Raw genomic sequence first — 24,225 nt, 5'->3', positions numbered from 1 at the left:
ACAACGCCACAAGGCTTGCTCACGTCCCTGTTCCTCGGCTCTGATCATCCTTGCTTTCCTCATTATCTCCCTGCCTCGCTTCCTTTCCTCAGAGCCCCTCAGTAAGTTCTGCAGTTTTGTACTTTCAGTACGTTTGGGCGAGTCTCTGTAATACCTTTGTGAAGAAAGGGGCAATTCTTGAAGCTGCCGATCTTAGGACGAGTGTGGCAGTTGTGGCTGTTCCACGATGGTGGTGTGCTTGGTCTCCCATCCAGGCAGAACACCTCCTGACAGGTATCTAAGAGCACAGCCTTTCTTGTCTCGATCCTGGCGGCTTATGTGGCTCTCAGAAGCAGCCCGAGCTCTGGTAGGCATCGCTTATGTGAGCAAATACGTTGCTGCTCCCCATTTACCATCTCCCACTACGGAAACATGAATGGAGGCTGTGGAGCAGTCCGGGTTCTGCTGCGTTAACTCGATGAGCAGAGCAGTGCCAGCCCTCCTCCAGCCTTCCCGTGCCATACCTCCCACTGCCATCATCTGCCAAGCTGCCGTCGAAGGGGAGACCAGGCTCCGTGTTCCAGCTCTTCAGCCCTGGGATACCATCTTATATTCCCTGTTACTGAACCTCCTGATGAAAGCCGACTTTTTGATTAAAAGCAGTTTTTTTATTGCTTCTCCCATTGGAAGGCAAACCCTTACTGCTCTGACAGTGAGATGCCCAGTTTCCAGGCAGTTTAATTTTAAAGGCTAACTAAACCCATTTCTCTTTCTAGAAGACATTATCTTTTTGTTTATAGTTCTTCTTCCTCCCCAGTATTCACCTTGGATACATTGCTAGGGACAAGTCGCATCCTTCTGTCTCAGTTTCGTTGGGATAAACGAGCCAAGCTCTGGTGGTCTCCACGCACGCGAGACCTCCCAGTGCCTTGCTCATCCTCGTGGCCTCTCTCCACCCATCCCACCCGCGTTCCTCCCAGTTGACCGGAGTCTCTTCAGCTGTAGGTACATCCTTTATACCCTGAAGAGGAATTTTTGATGGCCTCTCTCATACTTCAGGGGGGATTTCTTTCGCATAAATTGCCACACCGTCGATTGTTCCTCCTAAGCGGTGGTAGGAGAGAGGGAAGCAGGCAGGTGTTAGCGTGTCGTTCTGCAGGATGCTATCAGCACCCCAGGGATTTCTCTGTGGCGAAAAGCAAAGAACAAACACTCGGCGTTTCTAGCAGTTCTCATTTCATTTCCTCCCTCGCTGACTGCTGTATTATGTGACATCTTATCACTAGATGCTGAGGAGCCTCACTTCCCCATGCAGGCAGTGCCACTGCTGTCACATTTATTGACTGCTGGCATGGATAATGCTTGCGAAGCATCTTAGCGTGTAGGTCAGGCAGCTTCATACCAAAAGGCTCCGCATGAGGCCACGCTGCAACCAAAGGGATGTTCCTCTTTCCCCGCTCACAGAAAGCCTGGGGGTAGCACCACTGCCCACGGATCAGGGTCGTGGTCACACTTGCGAAGGGCGCAGAGAGCATGTACAGCACAAGGCCTGGTCTCAAACATTCAAGAGAACCATTAACAAACCCAATATTTGCTGTTTCCTCGCTGTGAAACCCGCAGGATTAAGCACTGCATCTCTCACACACAGTCAGGTCCTTGGGAGTTTTGTTGCCCCGACCTGGATCTGACTGGAACAAAGCTGTACATCTCGTTTCTTCGGTCTGAATGAGCCTTTTTGGGTTTGGGGTTCATCGGGGTGGAGACACTTTAATGTGTTTGTGAGCATCCAGCCTAACACCGCTGGGAGAGGAGAAGGTTCAGCAGGCAAAGGGCTGGGTGCGGGTTGCCCCTGCGGAGTGCACCTCAGTGGGGTGCTGCTGGGTGCTGGCGCTTCAGCCTTCACAGGTGAATTCCCAGGAAGCAAAGAAATACCCCAGAAAAGTGATCGGGAGGGCAGTCGTGGTGGTACCGACCGCTCTCCAGTGGGTTTTCTGGCCCTCAGCGCCATCATTTTCCTTTCCTTCTCTTCAGGATCTAAATGTTTTTTCCAGACGAACTGTATTTGAGTTATTTATCGATAGTGTATTTTCACATGAAAAAATCTACGGGGTTGTAATTTGGATGTAATGTTCCCCAAAAGCCACTCAGGCAAAATTTCTTTTTAACTGTGGCTAATTACATATACTTGGTTGCTCAATACCAAAAATAAGAGCATCTGATGTAATGTTTATTATTTCTCTCACAAAGGGGAAAAATAATAAATTCTTTCTAATGGGATCTTTAATAATAAAAAAGAACATAATCATTACTATCAAAAGATGTATGGTTTCCATGGGGTTTACTTACCAGCATTTTGTCTGATTACATCTCCGTTACACACACAGCATTAATTATTGGAGACTAATTAGGCAAAATTACAATGTAAACCCTAATGAAAACTGGTCTCACAAACCCCTAACTCTCCTGCTGCATCCTTTCAGCTAGGTAAACTTTTTGCTTGCCGCAAAGAGCAGATCTCGCTGCTTCATTCATTTGCCACCCCCCGCCTTCTCGCCACCGAGCGCTTTCACCGTCCCCGTCCCTCGGTTGGCTTTGTTACCATTAAGCAAGATGGTGCAAGTGATTTTCCAGCTTTGGGAGTAGCCGTGCACGACTCTCCTCTCTCTTTTGTGGATTCTCATAAATCCCTGTGCCGCGTCCCGGCCTCTTCCAGGCGGCGAGCCCCCCGCGAGGCAGGTAGCCCGCCTGCAACGTGACCTCCTTTCCAGCTGGGCTGGAAATGCTTACAGCATCGTTACTCCAGCAGCTGATGTGCTTGCTCAGCTAAACAAGGTCACAAATTTCTTCCTCCCCAAGGGGCAACTGTCCTGGGATACAACCTTTCACAGGATATCTGAAATACAGCGGATTTCTGCTCACTCGCACAGTTTTTTAGAAGTACAGAAGCATGAAGGAGAGATTAGGCACCTCCATGCTGAACTTAGCTCAGGTTGCTCTGCTAACTCCCCTGCTCTGTGGTAGGGATAAAAAAAAAAAAGGGGGGGAAAGAAAACAGGTAACAGCGTTGTTTCTTTTTTGGATAATAGGTCCATTCCAGTTAATGTTTAATAACTCTAATCTTAGCTTGGTGTTGGTAGGAATCAACATCTGAAAGGATCCTTACAAACAGCAGGCAGAGATCACTGCAGACAAGGCAGGAGCATGGACAGACACTGAACAGAAAAGTTCTTTTATCTGCAGCCGTTTCTCTGCCTTGCCCTCTACTTGGTGGGCGTTGAGAGGAGCCCATCACCTTCCTCTCTGCAGCAGCCTCAAGCATATTCCAGGAGGTTTTGCGCGCCTTCCTTCACCCATCTCTTCCCCAGACTAAACAAGCCCGACTCTTTCAATCTTTCCTCTTAGGTCATTTTTTGTTCGGCCTCCGATCATTGTTGCTGCTCTCCCTGGACTGCCTCCAGTTGGTCCCCAGCTCCCTCCCAACGCTGTGCCCAGACCAGAGTCAGTTCTCCAGCTGAGACCTTCCCACCGCTGCCTGGAGCGGAGGATTACTTCATGTGTCTTACACATGACACTCCTGTTTATACATCCTGGTACGATGTTTGCTTTTTTTGCAACAGGATGACATTGTGTACTCAGCCCAGACACAACCCAGATTGCTTTCCTTGGAAAGAGTCCCTTGTATAATGTTTTCCTAAATAAAAATAATCATTACTTGAAGCTGTGTCTTTTCTAGTTTCCCAGTGAGGCACATCTGAAGTTTTCTTTTCTTTTTTTTTTCAGTGCTTAACATTTTTCCCCATCATCCATAATCATTAATATTGCACAGAGACGATCTTCAGCACAGAACACTTCAGATTCCTCACCATCAGAGTGATGGCTTCTTTTTCATACTTATTTCACTGGGCTTTTCGTATCAATTCCATCTCATCTGGCTAAAAATAAATGTGGAAACTGGGATTTCTGTGCCTATCTCAGGCTGACACAGCTGCCAAGCAGATGTAGCTGCTTTTCAGTTTTCCTGTTTGTAAAATGGGCGCAGCTAAATCTGTCTGTAGCATAATTATTAGCGGAGATGACAGACTGTGCTTCAGAGGATGCAGCACCTATGGCTCCTCAGGCATTTTCACACGCGGTTCCTTGATGCACAGGCCCATATTTTTGCAGGTTGAAGGCCAAGAACATTGAAGTTACTTTTTACAGGAAATAAGTTACAGGAGTGTAAAGAACAACCCCTTTTTAAAGCTGCTAGAGATCCAGCCTTGTATGTTGCTTATTTTTTCCCATTTTTTTTCAGGAAGTCACATTCATTAACATCCCAATTTACTTATTATTTGGACAATGCTAACGCATTTTGAAAAGCTTTCTAAATTTCCAGGTTTTAGACAGAAACAAATTATTTGGTATCAAAAAGAAGTCCTTGTTGCAGGCAAGAATGCAATTTCAGTGCTAATAAATCTTTCCTGTACTTTTTTTTTAAGTTCAAGTCCATTTTAATCAGTGTAGTGGTGGCTGCTTGGAAATGGACTTTTCGCCAGCAGCGGGTAATGCCAACAGCCCACTGGCTGCAGTTGTGTTTAACGCCACAAACCGAGCTCCTGAGCTCCCCTCCCTCTCCCCTGTGGGCAGTCTGCGGTTATTTCATATAGCAGAGGGGACGGACGGTGTTTTCTTTACCCACGCAATAAAAAATACTCAGTGGAAATACAGGGGTTTGTGCCCAAACCCATGAGAAAGTTGCACCTGGCCCGACTTTGGTCATAGACGCTGCTGAAGCACATTGGAGCAGAGTCACCAGGGTACCTGCTTAATCCCTTAGGCAGCCAGGATAGGGAGCATTTCACCTCATTTTTGGTATCTAAAAATGTGGTGGGCAGCTAAGCTCCATTTCCAGTCCATGGAGAAGGAATAAATACTTCTGAGGCACATTTTATCCGCCATGGTTTGATGTCTGCTTTAGGATGAGATGAGACGAGATGCTGGGGGCTGCTAAATCCCATCCCCGAAGTCTGCTGGTAGCTCAGGTTTCAGCAGAAAAGTTCTCAAAGTTCATAAAAGTGTTTGGTTTTTTGTTTTTGTTTTTTTTTTCTTCTGTGCATGTGCAAAGACATAACATCTTTTTGTTTTTCGCTCTGTTTTCGCCATACAGGTGCTGAGGAAAGCTGTAACCTCCCCAGGTCAGTAAAGCCTTGCTTGACATCAACCCCAACGAGCATCTGTGTCCTCCTTGAAACCCTCGGCAGAAGATGGAATAAGGACGGCACCAACGGTAATAACCACAACAGCTATACATCATGGGTGGTAGGGGCTCAGGGCAACCGATAATTACTGCACAGCTTTATTGGTAGTTAATTAAAAATAGATCCAAAGATGTCATGTAACCATTACTTTTGTTTGTAACCAGGATTTAACTCCACTGGACTCTCCGTACCTCTGGTCACACAGCCAATTTATTCTTCCGCAGTACTGCGCTGTCCCTGTGGGCCAATTAGGCAGAGATACCACCTTCTGAAAGCAGCACATGATGAAGCCACATGTCTTTGCTGCAATCAAGGCAAGTCATCACTTCTGCTGTTTATTTCTGATCTTCCCCATGGATTTCCTGGGAGGGTTTTGCCCTGTGAATTATATTTTGAACCTTTCAATTTATGCAGAGAAGATGATTCTGGGAAAGATAATATTGTGCAATTATCTACAGTTATTACTATAATAGTGAAATGGTGATCTTAATAATTATACTACTGAAGCTAGCATTTCATTAGAGGAGGGCGACTCTGGCTCTAACGACGCACTTTGATACACTGTTTCTGTGATTTGCTAATTGCACTCTCAGAATCAAGTACTGATTCAGTGACCATAAACTCTGCTTCCTATAGCATCATTAGATCATAAACTCCCTAATAGCAGAAAGTTTTAATTATGGAGCACATTCTCTTTACAATAAATATTTCTTTGTGTGACTCGCAGCGAGCGAGCGCCAGGAGTCCAAGGGACTTGTGGCGGGGGGGGTCGTGGGGGCTGGCAAGGGCCAGCTCGGGCGTTCAAACAGGAGCAGCCCGGCCTCTATTGCAGCAGATAAATACAACAGTCGCAGAAAGGCTTGGAGGGGATGGCACTGGCAGCTTCTGTAAAAATGAAAATTTTGCATGCTTATTCTTAAATTATTCTGCTTAGGAAGTAGGGAGGAGGCCGCAGTTGGGGACGGAGGGTTTGAGTGTCTGTGAAAGGAGCGTCACTCCCATGAGGAGCCCGTGTGCTCCTCCTCTCCGGCGTTGGGAGAAGGGGTCCCTGCCCCCCTGCTCCCCTCTGCTTCCCGAGGAACCAGCCTTCAGCCAGGTCCTTGGATTTCCCTCGGGCCAAACTGGAGTTGTTCTGGAGAGGGGCACCTCGCCTGTCCCACTTCAGGCCTGCAGGGAGCCGGGGTGTGGAGGGGCACAGCCGAAGCAGGAGGCTGGCACTGGCCCGTGGCCACCGGCCCAGCCGTGTGAGCCCTGGGGGCTTTGCAGGGGGTGTTTTAGTATAGCATGCATAGAGAGAAGTACGGAAAGTGAGGTCTCTGGAGGATCTCACACCCCTTTCCTACGCGTGGGAATTTGCAGAGAAAAAAAGAAATCAAAAAAATTTTTAAAAATTTGAAACTTGTGGGTTTGTCTTCAAGAAACCTGAGGTTTCTTGGGAGTTTCTGTGGCCAAACTGATGGAAATGAGCACTAACAGCACTGGTGGGAGGATCCTGGCAAGGGGTGGCGAAGGGGCAGGGTCGGGCTTGTGCCATGTGCCCGCCGGTTGCCCACTTGTGCCTGCTGGTTGCCAGCCCCCGCAGGAAACGCCAGTCCCTCCGGCGCCCGCGGCAGCGCCGGGATCTCCTGACAGCCCCTGTTCCTGTTCACAACCCACCTGCTGCCCCGTATCGACAGTCCCGAGGTTCCCTTCGCTTCCCCTCTCCTTGTGGAATTAATTAAATGGAAAAAAGGAAAGGAAAAGGCATTCTCTGCCGGCTGGTGCGAGTTGCTGTTCTCTTCTCAGCACTGAAAAGGCTGTTTACAGGGGTGTGTTTTAAAAAATATTTGGGCACGGTAATTAAGTGGAGAATGGGATAAACAGAAGAACAGCAGAAGTTTTACTCAAGCCATCCATTCACCAGAGCTCCTTGTTCCCCCTTGGTGAGTTACATCATCATCTCCACTGCATTTTTCATCATTACCTAAGAAGATTAACGGCTTTTGGATGCCAGCATGATTTTAAAAGTCCGGTCTCTCCTTAGTGTGTATTCATATTGTGTAATTCCCTATTAAGTTTCACTCTGGCTTCCAGGGGAGGAGAGATCTCTTAGAGGAGCACAAGCAGGAGTGAGATTTGCTGCCAGATAGCCTTGTCAGATGTGTGGCAGAACTCCTGTTGAACCTAATGGGATTTGCATACCAGCAATTGCTCAAATAATCTGGCCCCCAAAGCTGTTAAGATCATACATATTAAGCGTACATAAAATAATAAGACAAATTACACGGGGGGTGGGATAAAATCGTTGCCTTTGGAGGAGTGACCCTGCCCAGCCACGGGACATTCCCTCCGGGGTAGCTCCCGTCACAGCATCCGTGTCTCTGGGATGCAGGAGACCTTCCAGCATGTTTCCTGGGACACGCCCTGATGTTACTAAAAACCCCCTTTTGTTTTGAGAATCTCTATATTACTCTATATGGCACAAAACTTCTGTAAATCCTGATAAGATGAAAATCTAATTGTTGTCAATAGCCACGTGCTGAGCCTGGCAGGAGAACGGGGAGCTGCTGCCCGTGGCTGCAGTGGCCCATCGCCATCCCCACCTCGGGGATCCCCACCTCGCAGGCTCAGGGATGTGAACGCAGACAGCGATGGGTGACCCGGGGAGGTGCCCCAGCAGCAGGGCTGTTTGTTCTTCATTTTCTACGTTTATCTGACCTGCGGGCTGGTCTCTGGGAAGAGCTGAAGACGGGCACCCCCCTGTGCCGCTGGCCTGGCACAGCCGAGCCCTCCTCCCCAGGGGAGCCAAGGAGGGGGCAAACACCCCCAGCCCTCACAGAAGTTCTTAGGACTAGTACTTGTGCCCTCGAGTTTTAGAGCTGCCGTGGAGGAAACCCCGTCTGCAAGTCTATTCCCTAATTCCTTAAACTCTGGCTAGCAAAGGTTGTCCCAGTATCGCATATTCCCAAGAGAAAAAATTGCACATAACGTGGTTTTGAAAACTCCCACAGCACGCCGGAGAAATCAATAGACCCCCAGGAGGTTTTTACAGAATCATCACATATTTTCAACTCATACCCAGGCCATAAATTAAACCTATTGCATTTAACTTGATGAGTCTCCCAGAAATAAAGAACAAATTGTGGGGTATAGAAGGGAAGAGAGCCTTCAGAGGACAGGGCTGTTCAAAAGCGACTCAGCAAAGGGACTAAACCTTAACCTGCTGGATCTGTTATTCCATGGTGGTCTCTAACTGGTGTATGTGTGTTATGGATATTACAGACGCATTAGATATATGTGCATTGTGGAGTTGTGTGTGTGTATACACAGGGGGAGAGGATCTGCTGTGCTTAAGGTGATTATTTTCACATTGCCATCCCGCACGCCCAGCTCATACGTGTATTTTGAGATGAATGTTGATATTATTGGTTTCTTCTTATGATCTTTGAGCCCCTGGTTTTTAATAACAAAATGTAGACCAATACACAAGGAATTATTTGAGTGATTTTCCTAAGACCACCCTGTTTTTTCCATGGTAAAATAGAAATAAGGATTTATATATACCGTCAGCAATGTATAATCTGCCTTCTCTAACCTGTCTGGCAACTCCTATCAGAGCGTGCTGCGAAAAGGGGGAAGTGTGTGGAGTCAGCAGTAGCTGTGAATGTGCAATATGTAAAAATAAATCAATAAAAAAGAAAGAGGTTTAAAACTTGATGATGTGGCTCTGGGAGAAGAGTTCACAACGAGGGGAAGCACCCGCTCTGTCTTTCCCGTGCACGCCGAGGACGGAGGAAATAGCTCTGCCGTCCGAAGGCCGGGGCAGCCCCGTGCCCAGGAGGGTTTGCTGGTGGGGAGGCCGGTGGCCGTGGCCCCCAGCACCGATCCCCCGCACGGCTGCAGCCGTGGCCCGTCGCCCCAGGTGCCACAGGGCCACCGCTTGCCCGTGCGTGGCTGCCGATGGGCGCTGCGGGCCCGCCGGCGCTGCGCTAGGTATAGTGCTGTTGCGCACACAGGCAGATTGTCCACCAGATGGTACAGCCTACTCTTTGAGAAATATTTGAAAGGGCAACAAAATACAGCAGAAGCCATTTGACAGTCCACATGGTTAGTGCAAAATTAGCCAAAATGACTCCGCTGGAAGCACAGCCAGTGCTGAGCAAAGCTGGAGATGCTGCTGAGGGAAGGCACCCAAACCTTCAGAGATTTCCTTCCTCTTCTCCCATCCCTGGTCCTCTTCCCTACTGAGCGCTGCTCTTCGTGGGCGGTCAGGATGCGTCTGAGTGAAAGCGCTGCTGGGACTCGCTCCCAGGTTGCGCCAATCACATCTGGACCACGCAAAGCCACCGGGTACCCAAAAATCCCCCAGACTTTTGCTTTGGTCTCTACCAAGATCATTGGTGCTGGAAGAGGGAAAGGAAACTGCAGCCGCTAAGGGGCTGCGCTCCCTCCCGTCCTCCAGAAGTAACTTCTCACGTGATTTCTGAAAGAGGAGCCCTTTTTTTTCTCAACCCACAGAATTTCTTCACCCTCCCCAGCTCCCCACGCCGAGCTGGAGCCCTCTCACCCAGTGCTCGGCATACGGCACAGCCCTGGGACATTTGTTGGGGTGGGGGACTGGGATTTCTGTGAGCAGGAGGCTCCAGCCCTTGCTGGGACCTGAACAGCTGATGTTTTCAAATCCTCATCCCACATTTGGCGGCCGAGCTGCAGTGAAAGGGGGTGCACGGGGCTGGGCTGGGGGCATCGGGGGCTGCGCGGCCACCCCAACACAGTGAGGATGAGGGGCCTGGGGCAGGGCAGGAGCCCACAGAGACCCCGAGCGAAGGGCTGAGCCCGGGGCAGGGGATGCGGGGAGCAGGGGGAAGCACGGGGGGAGTGGCAATCCCAAGCTCTGCTAACATAGAAGAGGTTTTATTGCCAGCAACGCATGACAGTAGCAAAATCCTAAATTTTCTACCTTTCCATCTGTAGGAGCGAGGAGATGGGGGGAGGATGTGTGCCCACCTCCCAGTGTCCATACAGAGATGTCCTTGTACCAAATAAAGAGCCAAGAAAGGAGCTACTGAGTGTCCTAATTGGGTCCTGGGAAGAGTTACTGCTCTGCCACTGATTTAGGCAATTAAAGGCAGAGTCTCCACTGCTGAAAGCTGACATCTTCAGGTGGCTCATAACAGAAATTAATACCGCTGCTAACTGTGCCACCTAGTCATGCTGTAAAGCAAATTAATTACTGCAACAGAACTAATAAGAACAGTTCGGGCAGAATAGGAGCAATATTATGGTTTACCATCAGAGACTGTGCTGAGACTTTTGCCTCTCTGCTGCCCATGAGTGCAACCCGGCAATTGCTGACTGTAACATTTCTATTGTATAGTTTATGCTAAATATGCATATCTTAATTGCATTAGTCAAAATAATTAGCTAATATATTTTTGCATAATGACGAGGTAAGCAAATATCACCATAGCTCAGTGCTTCTTGCATGAGTAAATTTGGAAAATTAATAGACTCCCAATTTCCTAATTATCTGTCTTTTATTCCAAACTCAAACAATGAAATGCTATTGCACACTCCTGGGCATCTTGTAATTTAGTTTGCACCTTGAAAATTTTAAAGCACCTGTTTTCCTTTTTCCTTTTTTTCCCCCCTTTGAAAAGAAAACATGAACAATCCTTCCTCCCCTTCACTGTCTTAAGGAATGAGGCTGCTGCACTCAAGTGGAGGATCACAAAGTTTGTGAGCTTCCTAATTTCCAGGCAGAGCTGGGGTATGAATTAAAATAAAAGCATCTTAGACTTAAAAATATATGTTGATTTGGGAAAGTATTAAAAGTTAATTCTTTAGATGGGGAGAATGGGTGGTGGTATCGATTAGGCATTTAGTACCTCTGGAGGTGGATCATTTCTGTATGTGTGCTTTCAGAAGTGCTAGTCTGGAGTGTCCCTAAATCACTAAAAACCCCACCAAATCCTGCGACGGCGCTAAAAAAAAAAGGTTATTTTGCCAATAAGGATTTTCATGCCCCTCTAATTTGCCGATTTTCATTTGTCTGCTGACGATGCAGGATTCAGCTGCCCCTTTCCTCTTCCCGGGTGAAAAGGCAGCAGCAGCAGCACCCACCGCCCGCCCACCCGAGACCCCAAGGGCAGCGTGTGGGAGACGGCTCCCGGCTGCCTCCCGTCGCCCGCGAAGGTGCCTGGGCACCGCGCCTGGCAGCGGCCTTCTCCCGGCACCGACAGGCGTTTGCACAAAAGCAATTAGCACATCGCGCTAACCAGCTGGGTTTCCGAGGGGTAGTCAGCCTTGCTGGGGCTTACGGGAAAGCAATTGGAAATGTGATGAAGAGAGCTCTGTGCTGATGACACTTGTCTTCACCAGACCCTCCCCGGCTGCTCCCTGTGCCGACAGAACCGCGCTGTGCTTTCCAGCGCCAACAAAAGCCGCAGCGGCTCTTTCCTCGAGCCCCGCCGCGCTGCAGAGGGCCCTTTTGGTGCTCACACCCACCGCTCCAGCTGCAGTGGCTCCAAAACTATACCAACTTCTAGATTAACATGCAAATTGCAGCGTTATGGAATGGGTCTGTATGTAAAGCTTGTAAATTAATAAACATGGGTCGTTAAAAGGAAAAGCCTGCTGGAATGGCTAAGCATTCCCTCTCTTTAACCTGTAGACGGCATGTAAGTGGAGAACTGGGAGCATCTCTGAGCACAGATGAAGAGCACACATCTGCAAACCTGATTTTCCTGGAACTTTTTCATCCCTTGGTCTGGGAGCCGCGGGCTGCAGACACAAAGAAGGCATGCTCCGTGCTCAGCAGGGACTCCTCCGCAGCCGCCAGAGCTGCACACAGGCAAAAGGCGGGTTAGTCCTTCCCTCCCTAGCAACAAAATTTTTTTTTCCACCTTTTTTTTAGCGAGTAGGATTTTTTTTCCACCAAACCATTCATTCTTTGCCGAGGTCCCTCACGCGGGTTCGGGCACCTCGCCGCCCTGCTGCACGCTGCGCCTGGCGTTTAGTTAGAAACACAGGGTTGCATTTTCCTTAAACTGTTGGTGGTCACCTGTGGGTTGTGTTTGCCTGGATGTTAGAGGTTGGAAATCCAGGTGAGAATGGAAGTGGCAAAGGAAGGACAGAGGGGCTGAGAGCCCCATCGTGCCCTCAAGGTGCCACCCACCGTGTTGCTCACAGGTGGCTGCAGGTCCTGACCTGACTCATGAGACAGCAAAGACCATCTGCAGATGTGACCAGTGTGAGAGTTCCAGGATAAGGTGCCAAAATGCCCATGGCGGTCACAGAATTGGGCACATCTGGCTCAACTTGATACAATGGGCGTCCAGTGAAGGCTTTGAGGGCAGAAAAGCCCTTTTTGGGGTCCCACAGCCGCCACGGTTGGTGCTGGGCGTGCCAGGTGCTGGGAGTTGCCGCCTGTGCACCATGTTTGTCTTCTGGTGTCTGTAACCATTGTCCTGGCAGCCTGGGAGCACTTGTTTGCCTTCACAGGCACTGGCACTGGCCATCCTCATTCTTTCTTACTGGAGAAAGGTTTTATTATAAAATATCAGATCTGGGAAGTTTGAAAAGAGTCACAGCCACCTGTTTAGCAGGATTGTACTTGTATGCTGCTAGTATTGCATGTAGTATTGTTAGAGATTGCTTTAATCAAATCATTACAGGCCTTGTTGCCCATCGCTTCATACACTGTAGTTTTTAGAATACTTGGAGAAAAATAGTAATGGAGTGAAACAGCCTTTAAAAATGAAAAAATGTTCATCTAAAGGGAAGGAGGTTGCTGAGCCGTTTTTATTTGTCTTCACACTCAAAAGAATCCATGGCCTTTTGCGAAAAAGCTGAATCATGACTTTGAGAGGGTGAAGAGTAACTGTGGTAGGACGCGTCCTTTTGTGTGCGCTCTGCAGCGGCGTGGCGGGGAAAGTCACGTCTGGGGAGACTCTGCGGGCGGAATAACTTGTGCAGAGGGAAAACCCCGTGGCTAAAGGAGACGTGGCCGAGTCAGCGGGCACTGGCACTGCGAGGGGACGAGCGGGCACCCGGGGCTCTGCGTTGTCACGCTCCGCGCAGCGGGAAATGCCCCGACGGTTTCAGAAGCGTGGTCGCATCCAGGACATTTGAGCAAAATTGCTGGAAAGGTGCAGCTCGGCCCCGGAGCAGGAATCCCTTATGCTTCTGCAGGGGGGTTGGTGGCCCCTGGCCGGGGCGCCCCGCAAATGGGTTTTTCACGGTTTCATTAGGAAGCTGGTGCCATTCTTATCGTTTTATGCAAATGTTATAATTTCCTCACTGCACACAGAGAGGCAGCGATCATGGCGGGTTTAACCTGTGTTTAGTATATCACTGTCAGTAACTGTCTCGTGAAACTTCTGCAATATAAATGAACCAGCTGGTATTAGAAAAAGTGTGAAGATCTTTTTTTTTTTTCTCCTTTGGGTGGGGGAAGGGAAGGGGAGTGGGTGTGTTGCAAGGTTTGTCACATAAAGCTGAGAGATTTGGTGGTTGTGAATATGGTTTCAGTAGAGTTCAGGCTATTATTATTATTATTATTATTATTTTCTTTTGCTCTACCATGTTTCAGGAAATCTGCTGATCTTGTTGCACCTATTTGGTCGGCAGCTGTTATTAAGCCTTGTGGCACATTTGCATTCCGTAAACCCTCGCTGCTGGGAATCCCAGTGGGGGGTGGGAGCCCACGGCCAGCACCCCAGGGGTGTGCAGGCCACCACCTCTGTTCCCTGCACCCCTGACACCGAGGTTCACCCCCAGGTTGTGTTTGGAGCTAGTCTGAGGTGTGTTCTTGTTTTGAAACTGCTGATTACAAATGGAACGTGGCCTCTCCGTGGTTCAGACTTACTTTTCCTTCTCGGTGAGACGGAGATATATTGAATCCTCTTAAAAACATCAGTCATTCACTTATTTTTCAGTTAACATGATCAGCAGAAAAACTACAAGCCTGAGGAACAGCTCTACAACTGCAATGGTGCATTTACATGAGGGTTGCCTCCAGCAGGTCACTGTCACTCCTTGATGTTAGGCAGCTCCTTGGAGATCCTCCTGCCATCTTCTCCTTCCCTCGCTTGGACTTCTTGGAAGTTTTTCTGGGGGGGAGCATCCTCTGGGGGAGATCGGGTGTGACATTTGCAGCCTTTTGTTTGCAATCTCAGCCAGATTGGAAGCAATCAAAAGTCATTTCCATCTGACGCTTGTCCCGCAGCCTGCCGGGAGCGAGCCGGGGGTCGCGCAGGAGCTCCTGCTCGCAAGGGTTGAGCTGCACACTCTGCCCGTCGCTCCAGGAGGGACGAGGAGGAGAAGAAAATGCTGTCTCACGCCTCAACTTGGTCCCTTGGAGGCCTTGGCTGACTTAGGGCGTCCCTGGCAGTGGGGATGGAGGGGTTAGAGCCGGGCTTTGTCCTGGAAGCAGAGGCGTGGTTTAGGTCTCAAGGGACACCTGGATGTCCCCTGCTCCAGCTCCTGCTCAGGTCGGTCGGGGCGCTTTCTCCGGGTGCGAGGTGGGACGCTGCCAGGCAGAGCTCCTGGTGTCCCACCACCCCTCGGCGCGAGGGCTGCGGCGGCGCAGGGTGCTGAGCGTCATCCCCGCCAGCTGCAGGACCCGCGGGGTTTGGGTGCCACCGGGATGGTGCCTGCAAATGCGGTTTGTGCCGCAGACCCCCCGCTGGCGCCCAGCCACCCCCTCGGCTCTGCCGGCAGGAGCACGTTTCCCTGACGTGGCGGCGAGTCCCAGCAGCGCTGTCCCTGATTTAGAGCCAGCTGCTATGTTTTCTCAGAGTTGAAAATCGTACTGTCAGCAATATCACAAAAGTGATTTCTTTATCAAAGGTCATTACCAATTATTTTGTAAAGAACTGACGCTTCAGTAATTACCTGATTTTATCTTTTTTTTATGTAGGTCATTTATATTTCATTATTGTCATGTTATGGCCTATCTGCTTGCAAAGAGGCATATATTAAAACCAGCAACTTCGCCTTAGTGTCAGAATTATTGCCCTATATTTCATTTGCCATTTTATCTACTGTTCTGGAGAAGATCATAGCTTGTTAGTTAAAGTGTTATATAAACTAACACACAGACACACACATATGCATGCTCCTCTCCCAGCAGTTTCGCTCAATATTTCCACCCTCTTCCCTACAGAGAGAGCAGTAAAGACTTTCCTGCCTATTTATTTCTAAATGCAGAGGACGATCGCCAGTACCTGGCTGCTTTTACATCACGTCCCCACGAGAGGAACCCCGCTACCACCTGCAAGGGGATGCTGGAACGGGCAGTTTTGTCCTTCCTGACGGGACGGTGATCCCAGAGGGCCACTGAGGCCGGGTGACACGGCAGGGCCGGAGGAGCCAAACCGCTGGGCAGGAGCCAGTGCTGTCCCTGGCCTCACGGTCCTGCCTGCTGCTCAGCACAAACCCCCTCGGCTCCGCTGTTCTGCCAGTGATAGTGGGTTAATAAATGTCTCAGGCTGGGGCTGGGGAGGGAGCGTGTGGGAAAGGAAAGGACAGGAGATACATTGCTGCTGCCCAACAGCTCCGGCGCATGGTCCTGGGGGAAGTGATTCAAGCCGATGGGATATTTATTATCAGCTCTGAGTGAATCATTTGCAGCGAATACTTGATATGAGGAATTAAGGCTGATTTAACTCACAGGAAAACCACAGGTAGATCCTGGCTGCCCTGAATTCACCTTCTCTACTTTGGGGCTTGCTCAAATGCGTGTCGCCAGTCCCGTACACAGACTGCCGGGCTCTGCAGGAGCCCTGCCACCTGTGTGTGCTGCAGTCGGAATGAGGGAGGTTTTGTTGGTGAGGTACATCACGAGGTGTTACCTGCATGCCCTGGTTTGGTCGGGAGGCCTCCGTGGACATCTCTGTCCGTGGACACAGAAGGGTGTCCCTCCAGAGATACCTGTCCACTGGCTCTAAGTAGATCCAACCGTTACGTGTTGGATAACCAATGATGGGAGACAAGTCCTGTTTAATGAGCAGAAGTGGATCTGCTGGGGGTACGCTACAATTTAAAAGGGAATTTCTAAGGCCTGTCATCCCCTGTCCTGGTGTACCCACAGCGTGAGGGGCTGACGTAGAGGCTGGTAGGAAAATACAGTGGAAGGAGAGTGGTGTGTGGTTCCCATGGAGCTGCTTCAGCCTGGCTATGAGGAAGCAGCAGCTTCCAAAGACCCTTTTCTAATGGAGAAACTCTCCTTAACGTATCTGCAGGGTATCGACAACGTTTCATTCCAGGACTTTATGTGTGCGTGTGCCTGCGCATGCACTTGACAGCGTAACCATTTCTGTTTTCTGATAAAGCATCCCAATGGGTGCACAGACAAGGAGGAAAATAGCTCCACACACAGAGGAATTTATAGTCCCAGCTGGGAACCATCAGCTAAAAACAACACCGACAAACCCAAAAAAGCCCCCACCAAAACCCCAAATCTAGGGGAAGACAGTAATATTGAGTGCAATCTGTTCTTTCCACACTGTTTGGTTTATTATTAACCACCACTACTTTTTATTTCTTGTCGCATCTTGCTGATTAGCAACTTCTTGAAGAAATTTCTGGGGTTGTACATTGCTTGTAAAATATATATTTGTTAGGTGGAAAGAATGCTAGGCCAGGTCCAAGACTTGGGAGCCATGGAGGCGTCGATTGGAGGTTTCCAAGCCCCATTCAGGAGCCTGATCTCCCTGTGCAAACCCCTCTGGCTCCCACGAGCAGCTGGTTTTGCTTGTGTGAGCGGGCACGGGCCAGCCGAGAGGAGAAGGACCCGCTGTCAGTGACTTGGTCAGCTAGAACAGATGACAGCGGGCTCAGTCGTGGGTACCGTGGGGCTCTTCCCCTCCCTCCAGTGGAAACTCAGTTCCTGTGCAGAAACGGAGTGAGAAACGGGAGGGAGCTGGGACATGGTCACAGAGTGGGGTGATTGGGGGTCCTGCGAGAGGCCAGGGCCCCTGTCTTTGATCCGACAGCCAAGAACCTAGGGGTTCAGGATAATTATTGCAGGATCCTATTAAATGTATTAAATTTGTCCTTATTAAATCCTAGAGGGCTTAGATACTATTCTGCTGTTTATCATATGATTTTACCATTTATCATAATTGTCTCCTCCACATATGAATAAGAAAGGGAAAATAATTTTGCAAACTCATAGCTTATTCAGTCTGTATACATGATTTCTGTGTTTCTTTAGATAAGAACATAAAACAAAATGTAGGTTTTCCTCAGGCCAAAAGAGGAAGATCCTGCCGTCTTCCTTTCCTTTTCACAGCATCCTCCCAGTCAGGGATGGCAGATTGATGCAGATCAGCGGGGGTCTGGGTGGGGGCTGCTCCCTGTCCCTGCACCTAAGGCTCACCCAAGGGGGTTCGCAGGGACTTGTGACACCCAGGAGAAGTGCTAAATCCCGTGTTGGACGGTGGCAGTTGCACAGTGCTGTGACGTCCTCGTTGTGCTCCCCTGCCCACCCCAGCACTGATCAGGTGGAGGGAGAGAGGGTCGTTATTCCAGTTAATGACAAATCAAAGCAAAACCCTGCTAGTAAGCTAATTCTGTAATGGGGCTGTCTTGTGTTATCATTTATGTTTCCCCCTTGCCATAAGAGTATTTTAATAATCTACGTAGCATTTAATTATAATTCAGTTACCTGACATAAGTAATTTCAGTGCCCTTTAATATAACAAATCTCTGGTGTGAAATATCTGGGTAATAAGACCTGACAGGTGGTTGTTATTATTCTGCAAACCTGATGGTCTTCAGCTGCCCCCAGTGCTTATATAAGGGGAGGGCCAGGCCTGGCAGCCAGTGTGGGCTTGGGGTCCTGCTCTGGGGTTCCTGTGGCCCTCTGGACTGGGAGTGTGGCCCAGCTGGGGGGCTCAGCGTGCTCCGGCATCACTGGTGAGGACCAGCCCTATCTCGGGGAGCAGGAGGGGTCCAGGCTCTGCCGTCCAGAGGTGGTGTGGTGCTCACAGCATAGCTGTGCTCCGGTTGCTGCGTTTGGCTGCAGGGTGCAAGCACAGGCTGCAGGGCAAAGATCCCAGAGAGTTCATTAGCAGCGATTATGATTTATTTTCTTAAGTATAGGAGCACCCTGAAGAGGAGCTTGCCTGGGACTGGCACCTCTGTGCATAGAGCCATCAAGGAGCTGTCAGAGAGCCATGTTCCTGCGTGACCTCACCCTTCCTCTGTCTGGATGCAAGGCAGGAACATTTAGGAGAGCTGGAAAATATATGTAATGGCTGTCTTTTGCCAGATGTGTGAATAAAACCAGATGTGACAGATAAGCTAAGAACAACTGCATGTCAGCTCACCCAAGGGCTGGGGAAAGCAGCCCCTGTTCGGCTGCGGAGAGGCAGGGTTAGCTCCAACACTGCTTCCTGACCTGCTTAGAAAAATAGCTACAGAGAGGTTGCAGGGGGTGTATAAATCAGCAGTACTGATCGCAGCATGTGGGATGTTCTGTTAAAAAAATAAAACGTAGAAATAAATGGTGACCTGACATATGCCAAAAGAAGTTACGGCAGCGCGGCTGCAGATGATAGATGCTGCGAGTGTGAACAGAAGATGTGAGACACGAGACCGTCTCCGGGAAAGGTGGCAACAGCTCTGGCGTCAGATGAGGCAGGGGAGAGACCCGCGGAAGGCAGGAGAAGGGGAAATGTAAAAGCCAAAGTTTGCCTGGTGGTGTGTGAAGCCGACGGAGCAGGGCCGGGAGCAGGCTGCCCCCAGCCCCGGAGCAGCGAGGTGGGGCTGGTGAAGGCAGGGTCCTGGGGAGCAGAGGGGGGGAGCGGGCGCTGCTCCTGGGGCGCTGCGGGGAGCCTCATTTTCTGCCTAGGTAACTCTGCCAGACACGTCTCTTGCTCTACTTAGCATTTAGCCTCCCCTGCCACCATTGCATGTGCAGTCGCAGATGTTAACATTTATCTTTCATTTCCTTTTAAACTGGCAGGTAAGGCTCTGTCTGACCGGGGAGGGTGTGGGAGACCCTCCCCACACCCCAGTTGAAGCTGCACCCCATTCGTATTCCCATTTCTGTGCCCATGCCCATTCCCACGTCCACACCCCTCCTTGGCCCCACGTGGGGGTCCCGAAGGCAGCCTGCAGAGGGGCTGCAGGGCTCGGCTCCATCCGGGGAGCGGCGCTGCAGAGTGGGTGGTGCTTCTGCCCGCTCCTTATTTTATTTCTTTTCCTTTTGCTCCAAAAAAGAATCTTATTTGGGAAAAATTCATTTAAATAAGCGTGTTCTGCTAATAGTGTGTGTTAACTGTTGGGAGATGCTGCTCAGAAGCAGCTTTTGGTATGATTTATGTACTTAGGGGGTGACTGTCATTTCTTCTAACCAGCTTTGGATTTACTTCAGGAGAGTTGCTCCTCGTTTACACCGTGGTCAGTGAGAGGCAAATCAAGCCCTTAATTCACCCTCACAAGCTACGGTGAGCGGGGTAGCAGGTGAGGTGGCTGGAGTGGGCAGGGGCCAGCATGGCTGCGAGAGCAGCCCCAGCCCAGCCAGCCACTCTGGGGCTTGGATGGGGTCAAGTTGCCTCCAGAACTGCTGTCCTGAAAAACTCTTTAAATAACAGAAAAACTGCATTCTCCTAATTTGGGACAAGAGCCTCTTACCTCCTATTTTTTAATTAATAAGTCAATAATTGCCATTTTTCCATTTCCTGGGCGCAGCGGTGGTTTTGGAGGGGGAGAAGGGAGGGGTGTGCAGCAAGAGCACTCATCAGGCTGGCCAGCTAATGAGGGACTAACATCTGTAACGATGCTTTTAGACTCCCAGTCCCTCACCTGTGTGTGACTACTGAGACAGTCCAGAAACGAGGTTAAATATTGTAGACCAAGTCTAAAGAGTATGAGTTTGCTGTTGCACAGGCAGCTAAGCTGGGGTTTACATCCCAGTTGAGAGTTTAAAATCCCAGTCAAGGGCTTAAGTAGGACGTAAGTGGTCTTGTGGAAATGCTTCTTGTTCTTGGGTGCAAGGATGAATTCCAGCTCTGGTGAGCAGTGATCTTTTAGTCAACTTTTAAGTCTTGCCTACCTAGTGACAAGGTTTGAAAGGATAGAAGGGGTTGTTTATTTAAATATATTTAATTAAATGAACAGATGACAACTAGTGTATTCATGTTGCTTATCAGTGTGTATTGTAAAAACTTCTTTGACTACATCTTTCTCTCATACCTTCCTTTTGTGTGATGGGAGATGTTCTAGAACTGATGTAGAGCTTCTTTTTGATCCAGCTGGAGTTTGCTTAGTTTTGCAGCGGCATTAACCATGAGAAGTCTGTGATTTTTTTATTCTGTGCTTAAAAACACCCTGCAAGAATTGTATGTGAGTGCCTAAGGCCCTTCCCACCAGCAAAGGTGGGGTAGCAAGCGGTAACGTACGTAGGGATGGTGTCAGTGCAGCTGCAGAAGCGGGGGTGGTGGTGGAGGTGGGACGGGTAAAGCGCATTCCGCTGTTTTCTTTGCAAAAAACCCCAATCTCTGCAAAAAAAGCCTTCAGAAACTGTGTAAAAAAATCTATGTGCAAAGAACAGTGTGCCAGCCACAAAGCCAGGCGTTTCAGAGCTGGAAAATACCAGATTTAGGATTGTGCATGTAACTCCCATTCCTCTCTCTCCTGTGTTTCCGCTATGACAGACTGCAGTCTCCTATTTTTGGACACAATTCAAAACGTCTTCCCTTAAAAAGGCTGTTTTATGCTGTGGATGAAGGCAGGGTAAAAGCCTCGCTAGCCACGGGTGGAAGGGCTGAGCACCCTCCGCTCTCCGTGTGGGACCTGCCTCCTGTACTGCACCGAGAGGGGCACGTGGGCTGGGACCAAGGTGGGACCGAGCCCACACGTCTGACAGCATTGCTTAGGGTTTGTTACATGCTAGTATGTGTGCTTGTAGCTTTACATGTGTGTATGTGCATATAAATATGTATCTGTGCATTTAATACGTGTATAGATACACATATATATGCATTAGATGTGACAGGATTTACCTAAGAGACACAAAATTAAAAGACACGTGTAGATAACTACACACGCACGCACCCACTGAAGTTCAAGCAGGACTGTAATTATGTAATCTTGGGAACTTTTTAAATAAAAAAGTAATTTCCTTACAAATGGAACCCTTGTTAGATAACTTCACGAAGGAATTTACGCAGTTTAATTAAAGAAGCAGCTCTGCCTTGTCCTCCATGTGCGGCGAAATAAGGCAAAGAGTTTTAAAATATTACACTCAATTATACTTATAAATCTTGCACAGGTAATGAACATATTCTTTAGATTGCAGAAAGAGCTGGACACTTATCTTACTCTTTAAGATAAAATACCACATCCATATAATGCATTGCTAAGCTTTCCTTTTACCATACACATTGCCCAGAATCCCATTTTCTATTAAATAATAATCATTGTAATTAATAGACTAGTTATTTTATCTCCCTAATCTGGTTACAGTAATTTATCAAAGGTATGTAAATGAATGCAAAAAAAAAAGCAGTTCATTATTATTTTCTAAAGGGTACATGTCTCTTGCTGAAGCATGTAAAATGTAATTCTCTTGAACTTAATAAGATACTTGACTTCGTGTAATTCTCGGAAAGAAAATCCATTCAATACTTTACTTTTTTTATGTCACACTCAATTTGTTTTACTTACAATTCTCTGGCAGTTAAGGCTTGCTAATGGGCTGGTTTCCCACATGCGCTTCTCACGACCATCAAAGATGCCACTGATGGGACAGAATCCTTCCCTGGGGCTGGAGGGGCCGGGGAGCCCTGCGCACGGCTCCTCGCCTCCGGTGCTGGGGAATCCCGGGGAACCCCGGCTGGTCCTGGGGAGATGCAGCAGGGATTGGGGGAGATGCAGCAGGGATTGGGGGAGATGCGGCAGGGATTGGGGGAGATGCGGCAGGGATTTGGGGAGATGCAGCAGGGACTCGAGGGGATGCAGCAGGGACTCGGGGAGATGCGGCAGGGACTTGGGGAGATGTGGCAGGGACTTGGGGAGATGCAGCAGGGACTCGAGGGGATGCAGCAGGGACTTGGGGAGATGCAGCAGGGACTCGGGGAGATGCAGCAGGGATTTGGGGAGATGCAGCAGGGACTTGGGGAGATGCAGCAGGGACTCGAGGGGATGCAGCAGGGATTTGGGGAGATGCAGCAGGGACTTGGGGAGATGCAGCAGGGACTCAGGGAGATGCAGCATGGATTTGGGGAGATGCGGCAGGGATTTGGGGAGATGCAGCAGGGACTCGAGGAGATGCAGCAGGGACTCGAGGGGATGCAGCAGGGATTTGGGGAGATGCAGCAGGGACTTGGGGAGATGCAGCAGGGACTCGAGGGGATGCAGCAGGGACTTGGGGAGATGCAGCAGGGACTCAGGGAGATGCAGCAGGGACTCGAGGGGACGCAGCTGGGGGTCAGAGGCAGGGTGAGGGGGGCAGGCTGAGGTCTTGCTCTGCCGAGCATGACGCCGGGACACAGCCTCGCACCTCCGGGTCGCACGTGGCTCCGGTGGCGTTACCGGTCTGATCCCACCAGCCTTATTCCACGTGACTGGTTTTTGCCTGAGTTGGGACCACTGCCCTCAGTGAACGTTGCACGTGGCTGATTTCTGAGCTGTTAATTCCAAACCAGCTAAAAAAAGAGAAGGAAAACATTCAAAGGGTACAACATCGCTACCAACAGAGGCAGCGTGGGCACCCAGATGAAAGGGATCTGATTAATGATAGCACCTGAGATAAGTGGCACTTTAACCAACTTTAACTGTTGATGTATGATGACATAATGTCCCCTCCAATTAATGACAAGGATATAAAACACCTGTATTTAGCAGAGCAGATGTTGCTTTTATGGTTAAATGCACACAGAAATTGACTTTTAAAGGACCAACGTTAACTTCTCCATTATTTGTTTCTCTATTTGTTGCGCCATATTATGAGCAAGAGTGAAATGTAACCCCACCTGCGAGGAAGGAAGAGCGCGTGCTCTTCACTAACAGTAATTTATAGGTCACCTCAGAGCGGTTTATGGAACACAGGGTTATCTTTGCTGTTACCTTATCTCTACGGGCACCTCTCCCAAAGGATCTCAAAACAACTTCTAAATGGAAGAAGAGTTTCTGAGTTACGTACGGGAATGATGCTACCTACATCTGAACCAGAACAAAAGCATTATGCAGCCTTTATATCGCATTTTCTGCTCATTCTTTGTCCACAGAGGGATAACTGCCTTTGAATCCAGCTAATATCTCTACTGCAGCTCCAGTTATTTATGCTTTGGCCCTAAGGGAGCCAACTTATACTGTTAGTCATTCATACGCTCATCTATGTTATGCAATTCAGTTGCTATTTTCTGAGGAAAAAACATTTGTTAAGAAAATTCCCATTAAGGGTAAATAAGGATAAGGGACAATTTATGTCTGGAGCGATCAAGGGATCCTAGCTTTCTCCTTTGGCTTTGCAAAGCATTTTGGAGTTTTTTCTTCACGTTAAATACACAAAGCAGGGAGAAGGTGTTGCGTTTCTCCATTGCTTTTCATCTTGGGAGATGTCACACCTATCTGCTGTCACCCACGTCACCCCAGGCACTGGGTGAGGAGCACCTGGCTGGGAGCGACAGGCTGGGTCGGGGTCTTGGCTGCGGTGGCTCAGCAGGGCAAGAACACAGAAATTATCATTCCCCTCAGCTCCCGCGCTAATGAGCAGCTCACACTTCCCAGGACTGCCTTCTCTGTGTCTCCTGAGGTTTAAAATACAGTAGCTGCATATGGGCTCTACGGAGGATTTATTTATAGACCATAAGTGTTTCCAACTCTTCCAAGTTGATTGCAAGTCTTACAATATTAGGCACTGTTCTTAAAGTCCCAGCTTCTCTACTCCTGGTATTTCATGAGAATCTAAGATTTCAGTGGGTAAACGAGAAGTGTCTGAACCTCACGGGGATAGAGAAGTACTACAAAACATTTCCTAGAAGCAAAAAGCCTGGGAACAACCCTTCCCTCTTTC

The 24,225-nt window shown here is 49.1% G+C and overlaps 1 protein-coding gene across 1 annotated transcript in view; it reads left to right on the top strand.

The window, feature by feature from the left end:
• LOC141918843 (uncharacterized) overlaps positions 1-24,225 on the top strand; it is a 120,413-nt gene that overhangs the window by 28,171 nt on the left and 68,017 nt on the right. The window contains exons 5-6 of the mRNA XM_074813691.1: positions 5,126-5,245; positions 5,381-5,530. Coding sequence (XP_074669792.1) covers positions 5,126-5,245; positions 5,381-5,530 — 270 coding nt within the window. The remainder of the gene's footprint in view (positions 1-5,125; positions 5,246-5,380; positions 5,531-24,225) is intronic.

This window comes from Strix aluco, chromosome Z, assembly GCF_031877795.1.
Source record: "Strix aluco isolate bStrAlu1 chromosome Z, bStrAlu1.hap1, whole genome shotgun sequence".
NCBI lineage: Eukaryota > Metazoa > Chordata > Aves > Strigiformes > Strigidae > Strix > Strix aluco.
Note: the sequence above shows the minus strand (reverse complement) of the source record. Positions and strands in the feature narration are given on the sequence as shown.